This window comes from Chlorocebus sabaeus, chromosome 29 (genome assembly GCF_047675955.1).
Source record: "Chlorocebus sabaeus isolate Y175 chromosome 29, mChlSab1.0.hap1, whole genome shotgun sequence".
NCBI classification, from domain to species: Eukaryota; Metazoa; Chordata; class Mammalia; order Primates; family Cercopithecidae; genus Chlorocebus; species Chlorocebus sabaeus.
The window spans coordinates 23,049,758-23,069,152 of NC_132932.1; the positions used below are offsets into that span (position 1 = coordinate 23,049,758).

At 42.7% G+C, this 19,395-nt stretch overlaps 1 protein-coding gene across 3 annotated transcripts in view; it reads left to right on the forward strand.

Moving 5' to 3' along the window:
• Positions 1 to 19,395, forward strand: part of SH3GL3 (SH3 domain containing GRB2 like 3, endophilin A3) — a 168,095-nt gene that overhangs the window by 124,819 nt on the left and 23,881 nt on the right. For all 3 annotated transcript variants that reach the window (XR_005236873.2, XM_007990210.3, XM_037987804.2), the window contains exons 6-8: positions 1,256 to 1,414; positions 11,637 to 11,740; positions 13,305 to 13,414. Coding sequence is in view for 2 of the 3 variants with exons in the window: in XM_007990210.3 (XP_007988401.1) it covers positions 1,256 to 1,414; positions 11,637 to 11,740; positions 13,305 to 13,414 (373 nt within the window). In the remaining variant the exon portion in view is untranslated. The remainder of the gene's footprint in view (positions 1 to 1,255; positions 1,415 to 11,636; positions 11,741 to 13,304; positions 13,415 to 19,395) is intronic.

A 19,395-nucleotide genomic window follows, 5' to 3' on the forward strand; every position in this document is an offset into this window, starting at 1 on the left:
GTCACAGCATAGGAGACAGATGCTTCTGACTCTCTGGGTGCTCTTTTCACCGAGTCATGAAAGTTAGAAGCAGTGCTTCCTGCTAAAATGAATAGTGCAAGCTATCCTCGTGCTTCAGTGGGATGATCAGTTTCTACATACACTTTTGATACCCAGTGTCTGATTTCTGAGGATTATAGCCATAAACTCTCCAGGGACCCCTCCCTTGTCCTGTATAGCTCTCCCACTCGACACTGTTCTGACACGGGGTCTCTCTGCTTGGACACAAACTATGATGGGAAACCTGCTATGCAAGGCAGCCTGTTCCATGAGTAGACAGTTCTGTTAGATTTTGTTAAAGGGGTTATAATATTGTTTAGAGTTTTTCCCATTTCAGAGGTTGTCTGTGAATCTCTCTCCTTTGCATTCATTAACAGCATTTTATACAACTTATTTCTTGATTGTTTGGGAACTTTATGGAGATCCATTAATATTCTAAGGGATTGTAGAAGTTTGTGATTTTTTTTTTTTTTCTTTTTTTTTGAGACATAGTCTCGCTCTGCCACCCAGGGTGGAGTGCAGTGGCCGGATCTCAGCTCACTGCAAGCTCCGCCTCCTGGGTTTACGCCATTCTCCTGCCTCAGTCTCCCAAGTAGCTGGGATTACAGGCGCCCGCCATGTCGCCCGGCTAGTTTTTTGTATTTTTTAGTAGAGACGGGGTTTCACGCGTTAGCCAGGATGGTCTCGATCTCCTGACCTCGTGATCCGCCCGTCTCGGCCTCCCAAAGTGCTGGGATTACAGGCTTGAGCCACTGTGCCCGGCCGAAGTTTGTGATTTTATAGTCTACTACTTAGGAGTTGACAATAGTGCCAAAAGAAATGTTCCTACTATGTTTTGTTTGGTTAACCTGGTTAGAAATTATCTGGACATTGAGAAGGCTGAAGTGAGGGATCGTATAAAGAACATTGGAAAAGAATATCTGAGCATGGCTACTGCATCTTTATGTTCCATACAGACACTCATTTATTCTATCACCTATCTGTTCATTCATTCATTCATTCATTCATTCATTCATTCCACAAATATTCTTTGAGCACCTGAAGTGAGGAGAGCCTCCATCAGGTGCTGAGGTGCTCCCAACAGCAGTGTAAGGTGGGTTCCTGCCCTCTGGAATCTAGGCCGAGAAAAAGCAATGACCATTTTAATATAAATAATTTTTTTGTGCCAGGTTTTGAATGTAGCGCCTCTCTGAGGGACTCCCTTCTCTTTTTTTAGCATCACCTGAAAAAGCTGGAAGGCCGCCGCCTGGATTACGATTATAAAAAGAAACGAGTAGGTAAGATACCAGACGAAGAAGTCAGACAAGCGGTAGAAAAATTTGAAGAGTCAAAGGAGTTGGCTGAAAGAAGCATGTTTAATTTTTTAGAAAATGATGTAAGTATTTAAACCAAACAGGAGATTTTAATGTAAATGAATGAAACATTGAATATATGACTATGACCAGCATGTTGAAAAGCTCCAAAGCAGGGGTGCCCAATTTTTTGTCTTTCCTGGGCCACACATAAAATACCCTAACAATAGCTGATGAGCTTAAAAAAAAAAAATCACAAAAAAAACTCCATAATTTTTTTTTTTTTTTTTTTTGAGACAGAGTCTTGCTCTGTCACCAGGCTGGAGTGCAGTGGCGCCATCTTGGCTCACTACAACCTCCACCTCCTGGGTTCAAGCAATTCTCATGCCTCAGCCTTCTGAGTAGTCGGGATTACAGCCACGCGCCACCACACCCAGCTAATTTTTATATTTTTAGTAGAGACGGTGTTTCACCATGTTGGCCAGAAGGGTCTTGATCTCCTGACCTAGTGATCTGCCCACCTCGGCCTCTCAAAGTGCTGGGATTAAAGGTGTGAGCCACTACGCCTGTCCAATCTCATAACGTTTTAAGAAAGTTTATGAATTTGTGTTAGGCCACATTCAAACCCATCCTGGGCCACATGTGGCCTGTGGGCCACAGGTTGGACAAACGTGCTCTAAAGCCTTAGCTGTTATGCAAGTTTCCAGAATTTTCTCCCATGTCCTGCCTCAGAGATTGCTTCAGACATGCAGCAAGCCCTGACTCACATACTTTTTTGGAGACAGGGTCTCACTCTGTTGCCCAGGCTGGAGTGCAGTGGCATGATTGTGACTCACTGCAGCCTCGACCTCCCAGGCTCAAGTGATCCTCCCACCTCAGCCTCGTGGATAGCTGGGACCACAGGCATGCCACCAAACCCGGATAATTTTTTGTCAAGATGGGAGTTTTGCCATGTTGCCCAGGCTGGTCATGAACTCTTGGGCTCAAGGCATCTACCTGCCTCAGCCTCCCAAAGTGCTGGGATTACAGGTGTGAGCCACCATGCCCAGTCCCTGGCTCAGTATCTTAAATCTTGAGGAGTCCTGTTTATCCCAGGATTGCTTCAGAGATTGTCTCTGAAGATTGCGAAGTAGACTGACTTTTGTATGTGAGGCCATAGCATTTGTGGTTTCACAGGAGAATGAAAAGTCCAGGTCATGTGGTAATTTACCATTTTGCTAAGACTGAAAAGTACTTGGCAAGGCAGATGTTTAAGGGAGAGCAGCTCTCTTAGTTGGTGGAGGGGGTGGGGGAGAGCTGCTGTCATCCCCCAGCTCTCTGACGCCTTTACCTGTCATAGCCCACATTCAAGGCACCTAAATTTTTCAACTGTTCCGTAGTGGTGCTTGTGGGCTCGGGAATTGTGAAGGTCTTGGATCTTATCCCTCAGAAGTACCAATCTTCTATTGTACTGTGGTTCCTGCCATTTGCTTTGATTTTATTTGTCCAAGTAAAGTCAAATGAAATGAAATTAAGGAGGACGGTGACTCCTGACCAGGCAACATGCAGCTGGGGGTGGTCTCCCTGCTCGGCCTTGGGTTTAAGGGGCCATTGGCACTTTGACTGCCTGAGTGGAAGAGGTGTCAGCCACCTGCCTCCCTCCTGAGCCCCTGCCCTCAGCCTGGCCTCAGCAATGCCAGGAGCTGTCTCAGCCCCAGTATTAGCATGGGACCTAATTGTTAAGTTTTTAAACCTGTGGGAACAAGTCAGGAGGTTTATTTATCCTCAAGACCATGCTGTACTTGTAACAGTTTATTTAAAGGTACACTGAGTTCTTCTTTTGAGTCAAGTCAAAATGCATTAAGCACCTTTTATTTACCATGGTGATGTGTGGAGGGATTGTGTCCAATACTGACAAGACATTCATCCTGGAGAATGAATTCTCCCAACTGGATATGCCAATTTGAAATTTCCCATGCCCATTAAACCACTGAGGCCTGAAAAGTACTCTACTGTGTTTCTCCTTTTAATTTTTTTTTTAGGAGGAGGGGGAATAGGAGGAGGTGTGACAGTTCGGTATCTCTGTTTTTCTTTAAATATATGAATTTCCTCTTGAAATTGTCCCTAAGCAACAGCTATTTTGTTTTGTTTCAGATTGCCATATTGTTTTGAAGTCTTTATAAAATGTAATTTGAAGTGTGACATGTATCACATACTCCTTGAGGGGCCATATGGAATGTTGCCCTGCTGGCTCCAGGCCCATTCATGGCTTAAACTCTGAGATTGTGTCTTGTGTCAGATGTGCTGTCTGACCCATTTGTGCCATTTATTACCTTCATGCGGGAACCACGATGATGGGTTTTTGCAAAGTGCTCCCTGAGGGAAGCCTGTCTCAGCCACGCTGGCCTTAGCAGTTGACTCAAGAGACCTCAGTTTTCCCCCTCAGTGTCAGTCAAAAGTCAAAAAGGATCCCTTCATTATAAAAGCTCAATCATTTGTCCATGTTTTGACAGTGACACGTATTCTGTCTGTCACAGATGGGTTAAGCCCTCCCACCCTGCCCCGGCAGAAGTAAGAGCTGGTTCCTAGCCCAAGCTCCGCAGGGGCCCTGGTGCTGGCCTTGCTCCGGCCTGGTTGTCATGTTTCCTCCAAGGCTTCCTGTGGGAAATTGACCTGCGGGTGAGTGGAGGTTTCCCCTGTTCAGCTCTGGGGAGTCGGGGCTGCTCCCTCAGCCTGGATACTGGGGTCTTCACCTTCACAAGGAGGGGTTTTCTGGCTTCTACTTCTGCCATTGAGGTGGGAGGAGACCAGTGTTATGAAATGGAGAGGGACCGCCCAGGCTGCCTGGAAACTAGGCTCTTTCCTTCCTCCCTTCTCCCTCCCTCCTGCTGTCTGTAGCTGCGGTGGCTACTAGGGGTGCCCTGGCTGCTGGTTCTTGCGGTAATGGTGGTGATAGCGATGGTGATAATGATGATGACAATGACAAGAGCTACCATTCACTGACACCCCATGATAAAGAGGCTAAAGGGGTGCTGCTGATGGTCCCTGTCATGGCGCCCTTGCATTTACCTTTTCCCCTACCCAGATTTATAGCTGAGGAGACTCAGAAGTGATTGTGTAGACTTCAGAAGCCCATCTTACTCTCTTCTTGGGGTAAACAACATTAGATCAGAGGGCACCACCTCAGCCTTTCCCATGTCAGTGTGTCTGTGCCATAGCCAGGTGGTCTGACCGTCCTCTCCTGTTGACCAGGCAAGGTAGAGAAAAATCTCCTCCGGGTCACTCCTTGGACCTGACATGCAAATGCCAATACTGCCTGGTGCTTGGGGATAAACAGAGAATGTGACTTGCTGGGAGAAAGACAAAATGCCAATACATGGTGGATGGGGCGTACTTGAATCCTTGGCCCTGCGTTTGATCCATCTCCAACAACCAGGCCAGAGCTGGTGGCTCTGCAGCCCATGGGACTCTGGCTTCCTGCTCCCTCTGAGTCACCACCCGCACGTCCAAACTTGGTCACTCAACCTCTTGTTGCCATGTTGCTTCCTTTCCTGGTGGGGAAGTCCTGCATGAGGAGCTGTGCTTCAGGGTGGCGGGGGAGGGCTGGATTTCCTGGCAGAAACTAAAGATGGCTGGGACCTGTTCTAATCACCATGTCAAACACAATGGGTCTTTGGGTGCTGCTGCCTGATGGATTGGACAGTGTTTCCACCTGATCTAGTACCTGCTGGAGACAAGGTGCACAAACTGTCAAATAAGTGGCTGCGAGGGAATCCTGGTGGCAGGCAGCGGAGGCCCTGACACTTCCTCCAGACACAAGTAGAACATGCTTCTGTTACTGTGGGGATATCACAGTATCAGATATCCGTGGGGATATCAGTCCCAGCCATTCACCCTTTGGATTCTGACCAATGGAGGAAGTGACAAAAAAGCCAGATTGGAATCAAGGGACATCTCTTTAACTGATGAGAACACTTGAAAGTTGTAAAATACAGACCTCCTGGTCAACTTTGCTGAAGGACATGGCCTAGACGTAAAGTCCCGATGACACTTTCTCCTCCTTGCACCTTCTTCGGTGGATGACAGCCAGCTCTAGGGGAGAGCCAGCCTGTCTCACCACCTAGACACAGCCTGAGACGCTGAAGCTGGGTGAGTGGGAGCCTTGCTGGCCGCAACCCTGCAGAGCCAGTGACTGAGGCAGAGCAGCCCATCCTACTAACTAGGGAGCATCCCCAGCCTCATCCATGAGAGGAGGAGGAGGAGGAGGAGGAGGGCCTGGTGAGAGGACTTAGAAGCATTCACTCCAAAGAGAAAGTGAATAAGCAGAGAAAAGCGAATGAAGGGAAATCCTCTGAGATGGGTGTGCTTGGTGCTCTGGTGCTACCTGCCCATCTCTGTTTGGCACTGACCATTCAAAGACCGAAATCTCACCCTGGGGGAAGAGCTGGTGCCTTCTCTAGCCCTCATGTCTCTTAGTCCTGCCTTAGACACAATAAAAGCTTCACTGGGGAATGCCTCAAAAGAAACTGTTTGCCAAAGCTCTGTCTGATGTGAGGAGAACCCTGACTGGAGTTAACAGACTTGGTCTTTCCTGGGTCTCCAGATGTAATACTTCCTAGGGTTTTCTGGCCAACAGGCCATTTGCAGGAATTTCCAGGGTGTGGTCTTTCATCTGTCCTCACCTCTGCATTCTCCCAACTGAGAAACAAACCGGGGGAGCCACATGGGATCACATGCCAGCCCCTTGCTCAGAGAGCAGGGCTCTCTAGAAAGCCATGTTGGAAGGGGCAGCTTGGGCCTGGGCCCACAGTAGAAGTCCAGTGAGCTATTCCTGGCCTGAAGTCTAGACCTTGGAGCCCCTGCAGGGAGAGCGGGTGCAGAGACCACAAAGCCAAATGACACACGATCTTGTGGCCACTTCACAAACCCACTTTCTTGAGAAATCCGGAGCCCACAGCCAGGCCCCTACTGCCTTTCCTTGCAGTGTCCAGATACCCTGATTATTAGGGCCAAGTGGGTGCCACTCCTGCAATCTCACCAGTTAGATGAATCACCAAAGGAAGGGGAGGTGGAGAGATATGATGTGCTCACTCTAACATTCCTAAGCAGAAGTTGTATCTATTTTCTTATCTATTTTTGGCAGAACTGGGAATGGGAGAATGAAGAAGAGTCTCCTTTGGCCCCACACTGTAGCCTTTGGTTGTGTTGTGAGTGGCAGCTGGATTGGAGACATGGAGCATTTCTTCACATTTTGCCTGAGGCTGAACAGCATCATTATTCTATAGGCAGTGATGCAAGCCAGGAGGTGTTTTAGTTCTCCAACTTTCCAGGGATCCAGGAGGGGCAGTCCCATGACTAATTTCTCGCCAGGCCAAGTTGGGCCTGGCAGGGTCCTGAGAGGTACCCAGGGCAGCCCCCGTCTTGGAGAAAAGTGTGGGAAAGTCAGCAGACTGGTTACCAGCCTTCATTGCCGTCTTGGGAACAGTATATCACCCATAGGTTTGTTAATATACTATCACCTCTTCTGTCTTTGCAGAGAAGTTTATTCCTCACAACTTACCATTAGCAAATGTAGGTCTTTGACATTAGCAGAAATCAGAGATTATTCCATAGAAGATGCTTATTTCAGTCCAGTGAGTAAAGGCACCTGCAGTCCTGGCTCTCTTGGTATACATTCCCCAGCTACAGGACCCTCCCTCCATCCATGGGTTTAGACCCATGGAATTACTAGATTCCAGATTCCTGGGGTCTTTCCACTGGTCTAGGGTAGCATTTTCCAAAATCCATCCCATGGGATGTTAGTGTGTTTTGCATTAATAATGTCTCTGTCATCAAACACATTTGGGAAACCCTGGGTTAAATAAAACTAAACAGAGTTTCTTTATCACAAGACTTTTCGGAGTCTTTATTTGATAGTAAGAAAGATTAATTCCTAAGAGAAAATACAGTTGGCAGTTTACCAAACTTATTTGACCACAGAATTCTGTCACATTATTATATTATTACTAATGTTTCAGAGACTGTAATGTGTGGAATAAGATACATTAGGAGGTACTGAACTCATAGAAAGCATATCCAGCAAGGAGTGAGATACCTGAATTCTGTTTCCAGTTTTGCTTCTGCTAAGCCTCTGGGAAAATCATTTCACCTGACTGGTATCAGGCAAATTAACAACTGCATTTGAGAAATTCTTTAAAAGGATAAAGTGGAGAATAAAAGTGTAAGGGATTATTATCCATGTTATTAATTTAATTGCCTTATTCAAACTTTCTCAGAAACTCTGAATAAAGGCTTTTGCCCCATTGGAAAATGCATCTGTTTATAACCAGACTGCAAAATTCATGAGAAATTTTCCATAGCTTCTCTGAGGAATCCACAGAGAATGGAGGTCTTTGACATGATACAGCAAGAAATTACTGGTATTATTAAACTGTAAATTGAAGATGACCTGTATGGGAAATGTGCCTTTTCAGTTGTTAAAGAGAAGGACTTGTTGTCTTTTGAAGATGTATACTTCTTTATTCATGCTTGCCAAGCACACTTGCAGACCCCAGGCGTCTGGACAGGCACCAGCTGCTCACAGCACAGTTCTCTCTCTGTCCTCGCCATGAGCTTCAGGGTGTGCTACTCTCTGCTTACTCACCCGGCTGCTCACCAAGTCCCCTGGTAAGTGATTGCTAAAGGGTCAGAGGAGGAGAGTTCTCAGCCCTGCTCCTTCTGGCCACCCCAGTTTCCATAGTCCTCTTGCAGAGTTGACCTAAGACAGTCTTTGTTACAGTATGCAGTCCTTTGAGCCATTCTTCCTTTGGGTACAGCCTAAGCCCTTTGCAGTTGGCCCTCAAGGCCAGGCTAATGGCTCAGATCTTATGCAAGTGTCCCTGAGGTTTCCACAACTCCTAGAAACTTTTAGTATCCTTAGTCCACTGTAGTTGGGGACATCTATTCTCTGTTTCCATCCTCAGGACTAAAGTACTCCCAACGGCCATATATGCTGCTAATTATCCATTAGTTTCCAGCTAAAGAGAGGTTTGGAATGAAATGTATCCACAGAGGACACATGTATGTCACTTGTGGATTGTACATTGTGTGTAGTCTGCCATGGGAGGTAAATTGAGTTAATTCCTGTTTTGGGGTTATCCCTCAGAAGAGAGTGAGAAGCCCTGGGATACAGCCAAGCCAACAGCGAAGTCCCCAGGCCCAGTCACGATGGGTCCATTACCCCCTGAGTTTGGTTCCTATGTGTCTCCAGGCAACAACTCCCATCACCATGAATGGGGGACCCTGGGCAGCACTAATCTCATTGTTAGGTTTTTGCGTAGTTTGAGGATGGGCTAAAATAGCTCTGTATCAGTTTCCTGTTGGGGCCATAACAAATGACCACAAACTGTAGCTTAAAGCAGCACACATTTATTGCCTTCCAGCCTAGAGTCCTAAAATAAAGGTGGGGGTAGGGCCACATTTGTTGTGGAGGCTCTGGAGGAAGAAGCTGCTTCTTTGCCTTTTCCAGCTTCTACAGGCCACCTGCATTTCTTGGCTCATTCTTCGCTTCCTCCCTCTTCACAGCCAGTGGCACAGCATCTTCACATACCTCATTCTGACCTCTGCTTCCATTGGCACATCTTCTCTGACCTTGGCACTCCTGTCTCCCTCTTAAAGGACCTCATGATTACGTTGAGCCATTCAGACATTCCAAAATAATCTCATGTTAAGATCCTTAACTCAATCATAACTGCAAAGTCCCTTTTGCTATGTGAAGTAACATATTTGCAGGTTTGGGGAATGAAGATTTGGACATCTTTTCAGGCTCCGTGATTCTGTCTACCTCAGGCCCCCTCTGGTTTTACGGTCCTGTGCATCTCCCAGGTAGCTTCACAGCCCTCACTTCACACATATGTCAGCCACCAAGGCCTGTGCCTCCTTGACCTTTAACCTACGTGGAAGTCTGCTTGCATTATGAGTTTCTCACTTCAAACATCAGCTGAGTGTGAGCCCATCTGTAGGAGCTAGAGTGCTTCACTTTCAGAAAAGGGAGTGGATTCTCTGGAAATCCAGTTCCTCGGCATATATTATGTGAACATTTTCATGGGTGAGGTCACACTTTGCTCTGAATAGATGGCACCAGCAAAGTGTCAGCCCAGGTGTCAACCTAGAAGTGGAATTAAGCCTTTCTTCCCATCCCAGGTGACTTTCTCTGATTCAACAGATGGACTGATAAAATTCCAACAATGGCAGAAATGTTTTACCTTTTGGTCAGGTTTTGGCTCTTGCTAGGCCTGAGTTTGTTGCTTTATCTCGGTTCTGCCTGTCTAGGTATTTATTTCTAATCGTTGTTTGGGAAGCTCAGTCCACCTGTGTTGGTCCCCGTGGTCCACAGCACACATCTCAATGCTCATGATCTGGGGGACAGTTGGAAGCTTCCATTTTTTTCAAGGAGGAAAATAATCTACTCGTAGCACACCTGGTCAACAAGAGACTTACAGCCTAGTAGCCACCCCTTCAGGACTTGTACTGAGCACCTACTAGGTGCAGGCATTGGGCAGTGCTGCCATTATTTCCCAAGGTTTAAGGGCTTTCAGGATTCATTTCCTTCCCAGAGTCAGCCACCCAATGAGCAGTTACGAATGCATCTCTAGATTATATCACCTTGTGTTTTAGCCACGACAGAGAGGATAGCTCGTAATCCCTTTGCCCCCTTCCCGTTCCCCAACCCCAAATATGTTTCAAGAAATACTCATTTAGTTATCTTTCACAATTTCTTTAAAAATTATAAAATACAAGCATTTTATAAAGTGGGTAATAAGACAGGACAAATAAATTTTACTAAAGGCAGAGAGGCATGGCATAGATTTTACCAAGCACACCACTCTAGCACTGTAAGGAAGAAAAATTGTTTCTATAATAAATTCTACTCTGATTGTGCTAGGCCATGGCCCTGGACTTATTTAAAAGTATGTGTAAAAGCCAAAGACGTGAAATTTAAGAAATCCTTAGGATTTGGTAGGGGCCAGGCTGTCTTTGTTTTGTTTATTGGGTTTTTGGAAATTTAAGGCTAGGCTTGTTGCTTTTCCAGCCACAGAGCATAGTAAAGTAAATGAAACTCGACAGGATTTCATTGTTCGGATGCTGATCGCAGCTTGGCACACATGGAGTTCCATGTATACCTTACATGCATATTGAGCCCGTGTTTAAAATAGCATAAGTGGGTAAGAAAAATTTAAGTACAGGCAACTAAAGAATGATTTGCAACTACAAATGAAAGTAGCTTGGATCTTTGAAGGCTGACAAGTCCATGATTGGTTAGGCAGGGTGAGATTGTGTGAATGAATCAGCAGGCTGACTTTGCCCTAAAGCTGAGTAGAAAATGAAGTATGGAAATGATGCATAGGCTTTGGGGAAACCTGCGAAGTGTAGGATTGATTTTGATTTGTGTCTTTGTCCAGCTCTGTAGTTGATTGGATTCTTGCTGGGAGAGGCCCATCACCTCAACCCTCTGGGGCTTGCCTCTGGGGCTTCCAGAAATAAGCTTAATCTCTTTCCTGTAGCGGCCCGTCAGACACGTGGGGGAGCAGAAAAGCTCTCAGGCCTTCCTCAGATTGCTCTTCCTCAAATTATACAGCCCCATATCATCCAGGTTTTTATTATAAGACACAGCTTTAAAAAATTCATTGTAAGTTAGTCATTAATTTCATGAATGTCTTGATTTGTGGGAAACAGAGATGCCAGTGTCTTTATAGTTCATTCCCTTTAGCTCTATGTTTCAGGGAAAATATGTTGAGTGGATAGCAACAAAAAGGGTATAGGGGACAGGGAAATCTTCACCCCCATTCACATATTGCTCCCAGCCCCCTTTCTTATCTGTTTCATTTACAGTTCTTAACTGTTTAATTTACTTAATGTCTTGATTTGGCTTAGCTAGAAAGTGCGTGTAGAGACACTTGACTAAGTAGGCAGTTCCTTTGCTAAATGTTGGCTTCATTTATAACTGGAAGAGCTTTATCTCTCTGTTTTCAGATCCATGAGCTTTATAGCAAAGAAAATCTCCTGAGAAAAATCATCATCTAATTGGAAAAACAGGCATTTTATTGAGTTAAATCAAATTCATAATCACAAATAATTTTGAACATGTTTTTCCAGCATTTATAGCTCCATACCATGACCTATATGATTATTATACAGAGCTCCTAGATGAAATTAAATGAAATGGACCAGAGCCGAGGCAGACGCTGGCCTTCCCTGCAAAGCTGGGTCTTTGTTGCTGGTCTCCTCTCTTTCTGGACATTACACAGGTTCTGGCCTCCATGGAGTAATTTTCCACTTCTGCTGCAGGTAGAACAAGTCAGCCAGTTGGCCGTGTTCATAGAGGCAGCATTAGACTATCACAAACAGTCCACAGAGATTCTGCAGGAGCTGCAGAGCAAGCTACAGATGCGGTAAGCGCCTCCACGTTTCTTACAAGCCAAGGGCTGTGGAGGTAACATCTATTGAAATCCATGTGTCTGTCTCTCCATCTCTCCATCTCCCCTTTCCCCCACCTCATTCTGTTCTGAATTTTCTTTCACTGGCTTTCATGGTTGGATGTGGGATGGGACTGAGATAATAAGTACTGGCTTTGGCCAATAGGGTAAAACTGGGAAAAGAGACCTGGCAGCTTTTCTCCTTTTTCTTTTCATTAAATCCCTTTTTTGGTGACCTGTGTTTAGGGCAACTAACCAAAGTTGCTCTCCCACCTGGGACATCAACTCCTACAGAACTACCCTGGCTTCACTGCTGATTTGATGAGAGTTTAGCTCTCCATTCACAAAGAGTTGGAAAACATCCAGAGCTATGGAAAAAAGTGAGATGCTCTATGGAAAATATGTAAATATCTGTTTTTTAAAAAAAGATAATGTTTTCACTTCACCAATATGAATTTCAGGCTATGTTCATATTATTGACTGGTATTGAAAGAGTCAAAATATTGACAAATTTCAGGCTGTGTTCATAATATTGACAGGTATTGAAAGAGTCAAAAATATTTTCTTAACAATCAAAGAAAGGTTTCTGTGTTCCTTGTGACTTTAATAATAGATGTAGTCTATACTTTTCTGAAAATTAGTAATATCGTATCCCCGTTTGCATGGCAACCCTACTTATTAGAATATTGGGTTAAAAATACCCTGTTTTTAAACTAGATTTGATAACAGAAAATTGTTTTACACAGGATTATGGTAATGCATAAATTTCGAGGGATTTTTACGTAGATCAATGACATAGTTACACAGGGAAGACAAAGATGTGTTAAGTCCCTGAAACATCCACTTCTGCAGGCAGATAGTTTACCTATTACTCACAGGAGTGTATTTTCATAATTCTATTGTAATCTATAAGAGTAGAGTGAGGGAGAAGGCAGCTCCCATCACTGGATGCTGGCCGCGTCCCAGGAACTTGCTGGATGCCTCAGAGACTTGATGAAGAAAATTAGTCTTTTTTTTTGAGATGAAGTCGTGCTCTGTTGCTCAGGCTGGAGTTCTGTGGTGCGATCTCAACTCACTGCAACCTCCGCTCACTGCAACCTCTGCCTTCCGGGTTCAAGAGATTCTCCTGCCTAAGGCTCCGGAGTAGCTGGGATTACAGGCGCCAGGCTAATTTTTGTATTTTTAGTAGAGATGGGGTTTCGCCATGTTGGCCAGACTGGTCTTGAACTCCTGACCTCAGGTGATCTGCCTGCCTTGGCCTCCCAAAGTGCTGGGATTACAAGCATGAGCCACCATGCCTGGCCCAATTAGTCTTCTTCAAGATGAATTTCACTCACAAGCTCAAATAGAGAGTTGAAAAGCTACATTTGTGATATCACCTCCATCACTTTCGGCTACTCAAGAGTCAGTTTGTAAAAATCATCCCTTTCATGACCACTGGCTGTAACCTAAGTTCCTATACTCAACAAGGCAGAGAGAATGTGTGTTTGGAAAGCTTTAAACATCAGATGTCTGGCTCATCTTATGATGTGTGTTACAGAATATCAGCTGCATCCAGTGTCCCCAGACGAGAATACAAGCCAAGGCCTGTGAAAAGGAGTGCTAGTGAGCTCAATGGGGTTTCCACCACCTCTGTAGTGAAGACGACAGGTAAGTTTACCATTCTAATATGCTAAGTGTGCCTTTAGTAAAGCACTTCTAGAAACACTTACTTACGCTTGTTTCTGGGTCGGTGAATACACACAGACCCTGGATATCTTTCTTTGGTTGTTTGGTAAGTTCCCTTTTCCCCTAAAAGTGCCCCTTTTTTTCTGTTCCCTGGGGAAAAATTCTATCACTTACATAATGTGGCATTTAGAACCTTGGCCATAGAACCATTATTGCTACATCATCCTTTATTTTTTTAACTCTTTGAAAATATTTTCTTAATTTATTTTTAAGTTGAAATTAGCATTTTTGAGCAACTGTTATATGCTAGATACTATCTTAAGTGCTGCATCATTACTTTTTATTAAACAAGTGACGCAAATGTGTCTTTTAGTAAAATAATCAAACAAAAAAATTGGTAAAATAGTCACACAGAAAAAAGATTTAATGGTGTAAGTCATTCTATAGTCTCTTGTGATTACCCACACTATCCCAGTTCACTTCCCAGATGTAGCCACTGTTAAAAATTTGGTATAACTATTGTCATATCTATTGATGTACATAGATATACACATAAATACAGTGTTTTGGATTTTTTTCTGTTTTTTATTCTTTTCTTTTTTGAGACAAGGTCACCAGGCTGTAGTGCAATGGCATGAACATGGCTCAGTGCAGCCTTAACCTCCTGCTCAGGTAATCCTCCTGCCTCAGCCTCCCATGTAGCTGGAGCTACAGGCATATGTGACCCTGCCAGGCTAATTTTTTTCTTTTTTGTAGAGACAAGGTCTCACTTTGTTGCCCAGGCTGGTCTGCAACTCCTGGGCTCAAGCAATCCTTCCGCCTCAGCCTTCTGAAGTGCTGGGATTACAGGTATGAGCCACTGTACCCAGCCTTGTTGCTGTTTTTTAAATGCGAGATTATACTAGGCATATTGTTCGGCAGTTTTCTTTTTAAAATGTATCACTGTTTCTTGGAGTTATTTCCATATCATGCATATAGATCTATCCCACTGTTTTAACAGCTTCATAGTTTTCTATTATACCATTTCCCTATTAGTGGACATTAAGGTTTTTTCCAGTTATCCACTGTGCTGGCTACGCTACTATTAAAGCATGAACACCTGCTTCTCCACACCCATGCCAGTAGACTTCCATTTCTGCCAAGCACTCATGAGAAAAAAATGGTATCCCGTCTTAATTTGCATTGCCATGATTATTAGTGAGGGTGAACCTTCTTTTCTGTATTTTAATTTGTATTTCCTTGTGTCTGAATTGTCTGTTTATGTCATTTATTTGTGTTTTTTGGGGGTAGTTTGCTTTGTCTTGTTGTTTTATACAAGTTCTTTCCATATGGGGATATTAATAATTTTTTTCCCAGTTTGTCATTTATCTTTAAACTTTGCTTATGGAGTGCCTTGTCTCTTTGTTACTTTTGCTGTTGTTTGCTTTGTTTAGTTTTTCTTCCAGTATACAGAAGCTTTTATTTTGATGTAGTCAAATGTATCTGTCTTTTGCTTACGACTTTTACATTTTGTGCCCTGTTGTGAAAAGTCTTCCTATCCCTGGAGTTACTCTTCTATAGTTTTCTACTACTTTGAATAATCTTTTCTTAATATTTAGATCTTTATCATGAGGATTTATTTTTGTAAATGAAAAGAAATTCCCAAACTATCTTTCAGAGTTGTGCTACTGTTTCACATCCCCACCAGCAATGCATTAGTGATCCAGTTTCTCCACATCTCTGCCAGCATTTGGTGTTGTCACTATTTTTTATTTTAGCCACTTTGATAGGTGTGTAGTGAATCTTACTGTGGGTTTAATTTGCATTTCCTTAGTGACTAATGATGTTGAATATCTTTTCATGTGTTTATTTGCCATCTGTGTATCCTCTTTGGTGAAATGTTTCTTCATGTCTTTTGTCCATTTTCTAATTGGATTGTTTACATTTTTACTGTTGAGTCTTGAGAATGCTTGATTTATTCTAAATACAAGTTCTTTCTATATATGTGATTTGCAAATATATTCTCTCTGTAGCTTATCTTTTTATCCTTTTAACAGGGTCTTTCACAGATCAAAATTTTTAATTCTTATGAAGTCCAGTGTATTCATTTTTACTTTTATAGATTGTGTGAAGTCTAGGAATTCTTTGCCTAACCCTAAATACTAAAGATTTTCTTCTATTTTCTTTCCTTTTTTTTTTTTTGAGACGGTGTCTCACTCTGTAGCCCAGGCTGGAGTAGAGTGGCGCAATCTCAGCTCACTGCAACCTCCGCCTCCCAGGTTCAAGCGATTCTCCTGCCTCAGCCTCGCGAGTAGCTGGGACTACAGACGCACACCACAATGCCCAGCTAATTTTTGTATTTTTAGTAGAGATGGGGTTTTGCTGTGTTGGCTGGGCTGGTCTCGAACTCCTGACCTCAAATGATCTGGCTGCCTCAGCCTCCCAAAGTGCTGGGATTACAGTTGTTGAGCTACCATGCCCGGCCTCTCCTGTGTTTTTTCTTAAGTCTGTGATCCAGTTTGTGTTAATTTTTGTATAAATGTGAGACTTAAGTTGAGATTCATTTATTTTGCCTAGGGGTGTCTAATTGCCCTTTCAAACACACATTGCTCATATAAGCTGCACAGTGTGAATTTTCTTCCATCCCTATTGCTATCCTTAAAGGTTTTTGTTGTTTTTTTTTTTTCCATTTAAAAACAAAAATTATCAGAGTAATACGTATATGTAGTTTAAAAAGAAAATGGTAATATGCGTATGTGGTTTTAAAAATGCAAATGTAGTTACCTCTACCTCTGTGTGAAAACATGGGCAGGCCCCATGAATTTTCTCATTAGTAAAACTATAAATTATCATATGTGTATACATTTTTAAAAAAAACATGGTGCAAGCTTTTTCGTGAGAAATGGTAGTTTCCCTTTCAACTCCTTTCCCAGTGCTTATTTTCTGCTCTCAGAGGAAACACTTTCAACTCTTTTACATATTTATTTGGTACTTAACTTCATGATGCTTGTTTTTTACAATTTCTTGATTTTTCAGTTTTGGATAAATGTATTGATTTCCTGATATGGAAGATAAAGGCTTAGCTTCGTAACCCTTGGTCTTCCATAGACTTCTCCCTCCTTTCACCCTTCCAATTTACTTATAATCACTGTTATTGTTAAATAAATATTCATTGTATAACCATCACTTCCATCATGTGGGACTCTTAAAATGCCCTCCTCCCCTTTTTCCCTGCTCTTATTTTGAATTGCCTGCTTCTGGATGAAAATGTGAGCAGTCTCCATGGCTTCTCTGACCACTCTTGGGTCACATAAGTTCTCCAGTCACTTGAGTGTGTAAGTGCAGGCTCGTGCAGTAGTCAAAATGCTAAGACCCATGTCACAGTCAAAGCTATCATGTTGATTTAAAGTTTGGCTTTCACTCCTCCCCAAGCTCTGGCCTGTTGCAGTGGGAACACTGGTGTCAGGAAAGAGGTTGTCTTTGGCTTTTTCTCTTTCCCCATCTACCCCTTCTATTCTTAAGTCCCCAGAGAATGTATTTTAAGCTCCCTGAAGAATCTTTTAAAAGTCCTTCTCTCTTGATTTGGTGTGAAATGAAAAGGTCACAACACATCCTGCCTCCTCCACACTCTCTCCAAACATTTTTCTAAAAATCCTTTTTAATGTCCATCTTCTGACCTGTTTATGCCATAGATGTAGGCTGGGATTGAAAGTTACAAAATTGGCTTCCCTCATCTCTTCTGTTTTCGTTTGTTTCCAAATCCTGCATAAGTTGTCTTCTGCATATCAGTTAAAACAAAGAAACAAACAAAAACAGTTCTGGGGCCTCATCCAAAACTTCCGTTTTTCTATCCTCTAACACTTGTTTACAATGTCATGAGCACAGAAATAATATTCACAGCAGTATCACATAGTATACTATCATTGCATTTCTATTCTTATACAATTGCTGTTGTCTTGATGACTGTAGCTTTGTAGGTTTTGAGGTCAGGTTCTGTTAGTCCTCTAACTTTGGTCTTCATTTTAAAAATCGTTTGACTATTCTAGTTACTTTGCATTTTCATGTGAGTTTTAGAGATCAAATTTTCAATGTTTCAAAAAAATCCTGCTCAGATTTTTATTTGGATTGGGTGAATCTGTAAATCAATTTAAGAGGTATTGATAGCTTAACAATATTGAGTGTTTCAGGCCGGGCGCGGTGGCTCACGCCTGTAATCCCAGCACTTTGGGAGGCTGAGGCGGGCGGATCACAAGGTCAGGAGATCGAGACCATCCTGGCTAACATGGTGAATCCCCGTCTCTACTAAAAATACAAAAAATTAGCCAGGCATGGTGGCAGGTGCCTGTAGTCCCAGCTACTCTGGAGGCTGAGGCAGGAAAATGGGGTGAATCTGGGAGGCAGAGCTTGCGGTGAGCCAAGATTGCACCACCACACTCTAGCCTGGATGACAGAGCGAGACTCTATCTCAAAAAAACAAAAACAAAAACAAAAAAACAATATTGAGTGTTCCAGTCTTGAACACAATCTATTTTATTTCCCATTTATTTAGGTCTTCTTGAATTTCTCTCAGCAGTGTTTCACTATTTTTAGAATATATACAGGTCTTTTAAATTTTTGCATCAATCTCTAAGTATTTTATATCTTTATGCAATTGTAAATAGCATTTTAATAAAATTTCCATTTCTGAATTTTTGTTTCTAGCATTCATAATATTCCACTGATTTTTGTATATTGATCTTGCATCCTGCCATGTTGCTAAATTTACATCTTAGGTCTAGTAGTTTTTTAATAAATTTCATAGTTTTTCTACATAGATGTTCACGTCCTCTGTAAATGAAGACAGTTTTACTTGATATCTGCATACCTTTGTTTTTCTTGCCTTTTTTCACTTGCTAGAACATGCTGAGTACAAAGGGTTAGAGTGGACATCCTCGCTTTGTCTCTGATTTTAAGGGAGAAGCATTCAGTACTTCATAATTAAGGATGATTTTAGCTGTAGATTTTTCATATAATTTTTTTTTTTTTTTTTTGAGACGGCATCTTGCCCCGTTGCCCAGGCTGGAGTGCAGTGGCACAGTCATGGCTTGTTGTAACCTCAACCTGCCGGGCTCAAAAAATCCTCCCACATTAGCCTCCTGTGTAGCTGGAACTACAGGCACACACCACCAAGCCTGGCTAATTTTTGTATCTTTCGTAAAGATGAGGATTCTCCCTGTTGCCTAAGCTGCTCATGAACTTCTGGGTTCCAACTATCCGCCTGCCTTGGCCTTCCAAAGTGTTGGGATTACAGGCATGAGCCACTAGGCCTGGCCTTCATAGATTTTAAAAATCAGATTGAGGGAATTCCCTTCTAGTCATAAATAGTTTGAAGAGAGTTTTAATGAGAAACAGTCTTTGAATTTTGTCAGATGCCTTTTTTTGGTATCTGTTGAGATGATCATTTGTTTTTTTTTCAGTTTGTTAATATGGTGAATTACATTATTAGTTAAATCAACCTTTCTTCCCTAGGATAAACTCTTTGTGGGAAAGTTTTTAAAAATTAATTTTAAATTTTAGAATAGTTTTAGACTTACAGAAAAGTTGTGACGATAGCACAGGGCATTCCCATATACTCCTCCATTCTTCTATATTAACATTTTATTAGTATGGTACATTTACTATAAATAATGAACATATATTTATATTAACTAAAGTCCATACTTCATTCACGTTTCCTTAATTTTTACCTACTGTGCTTTTTCTGTTCTAGAATCCTATCCAGAATAGCACATTGCATTTGGTCATCACATCTCCTTTGGCCCCTCTTGCTGTGGCAGCTTCTAAGACTCTCTTTATCTTTAATGAACTTGACAGTTTTGGGGAGTACTGTTTACATATTTTGTAGAATGTCCCCCAATTGAGATTTGTCTGATATCTTTACATGGTTAGACTGGAGTTGTGGGTTTCTGGGAAGAAGATCACAGAGGTAAAGTGCCATTCTCTTC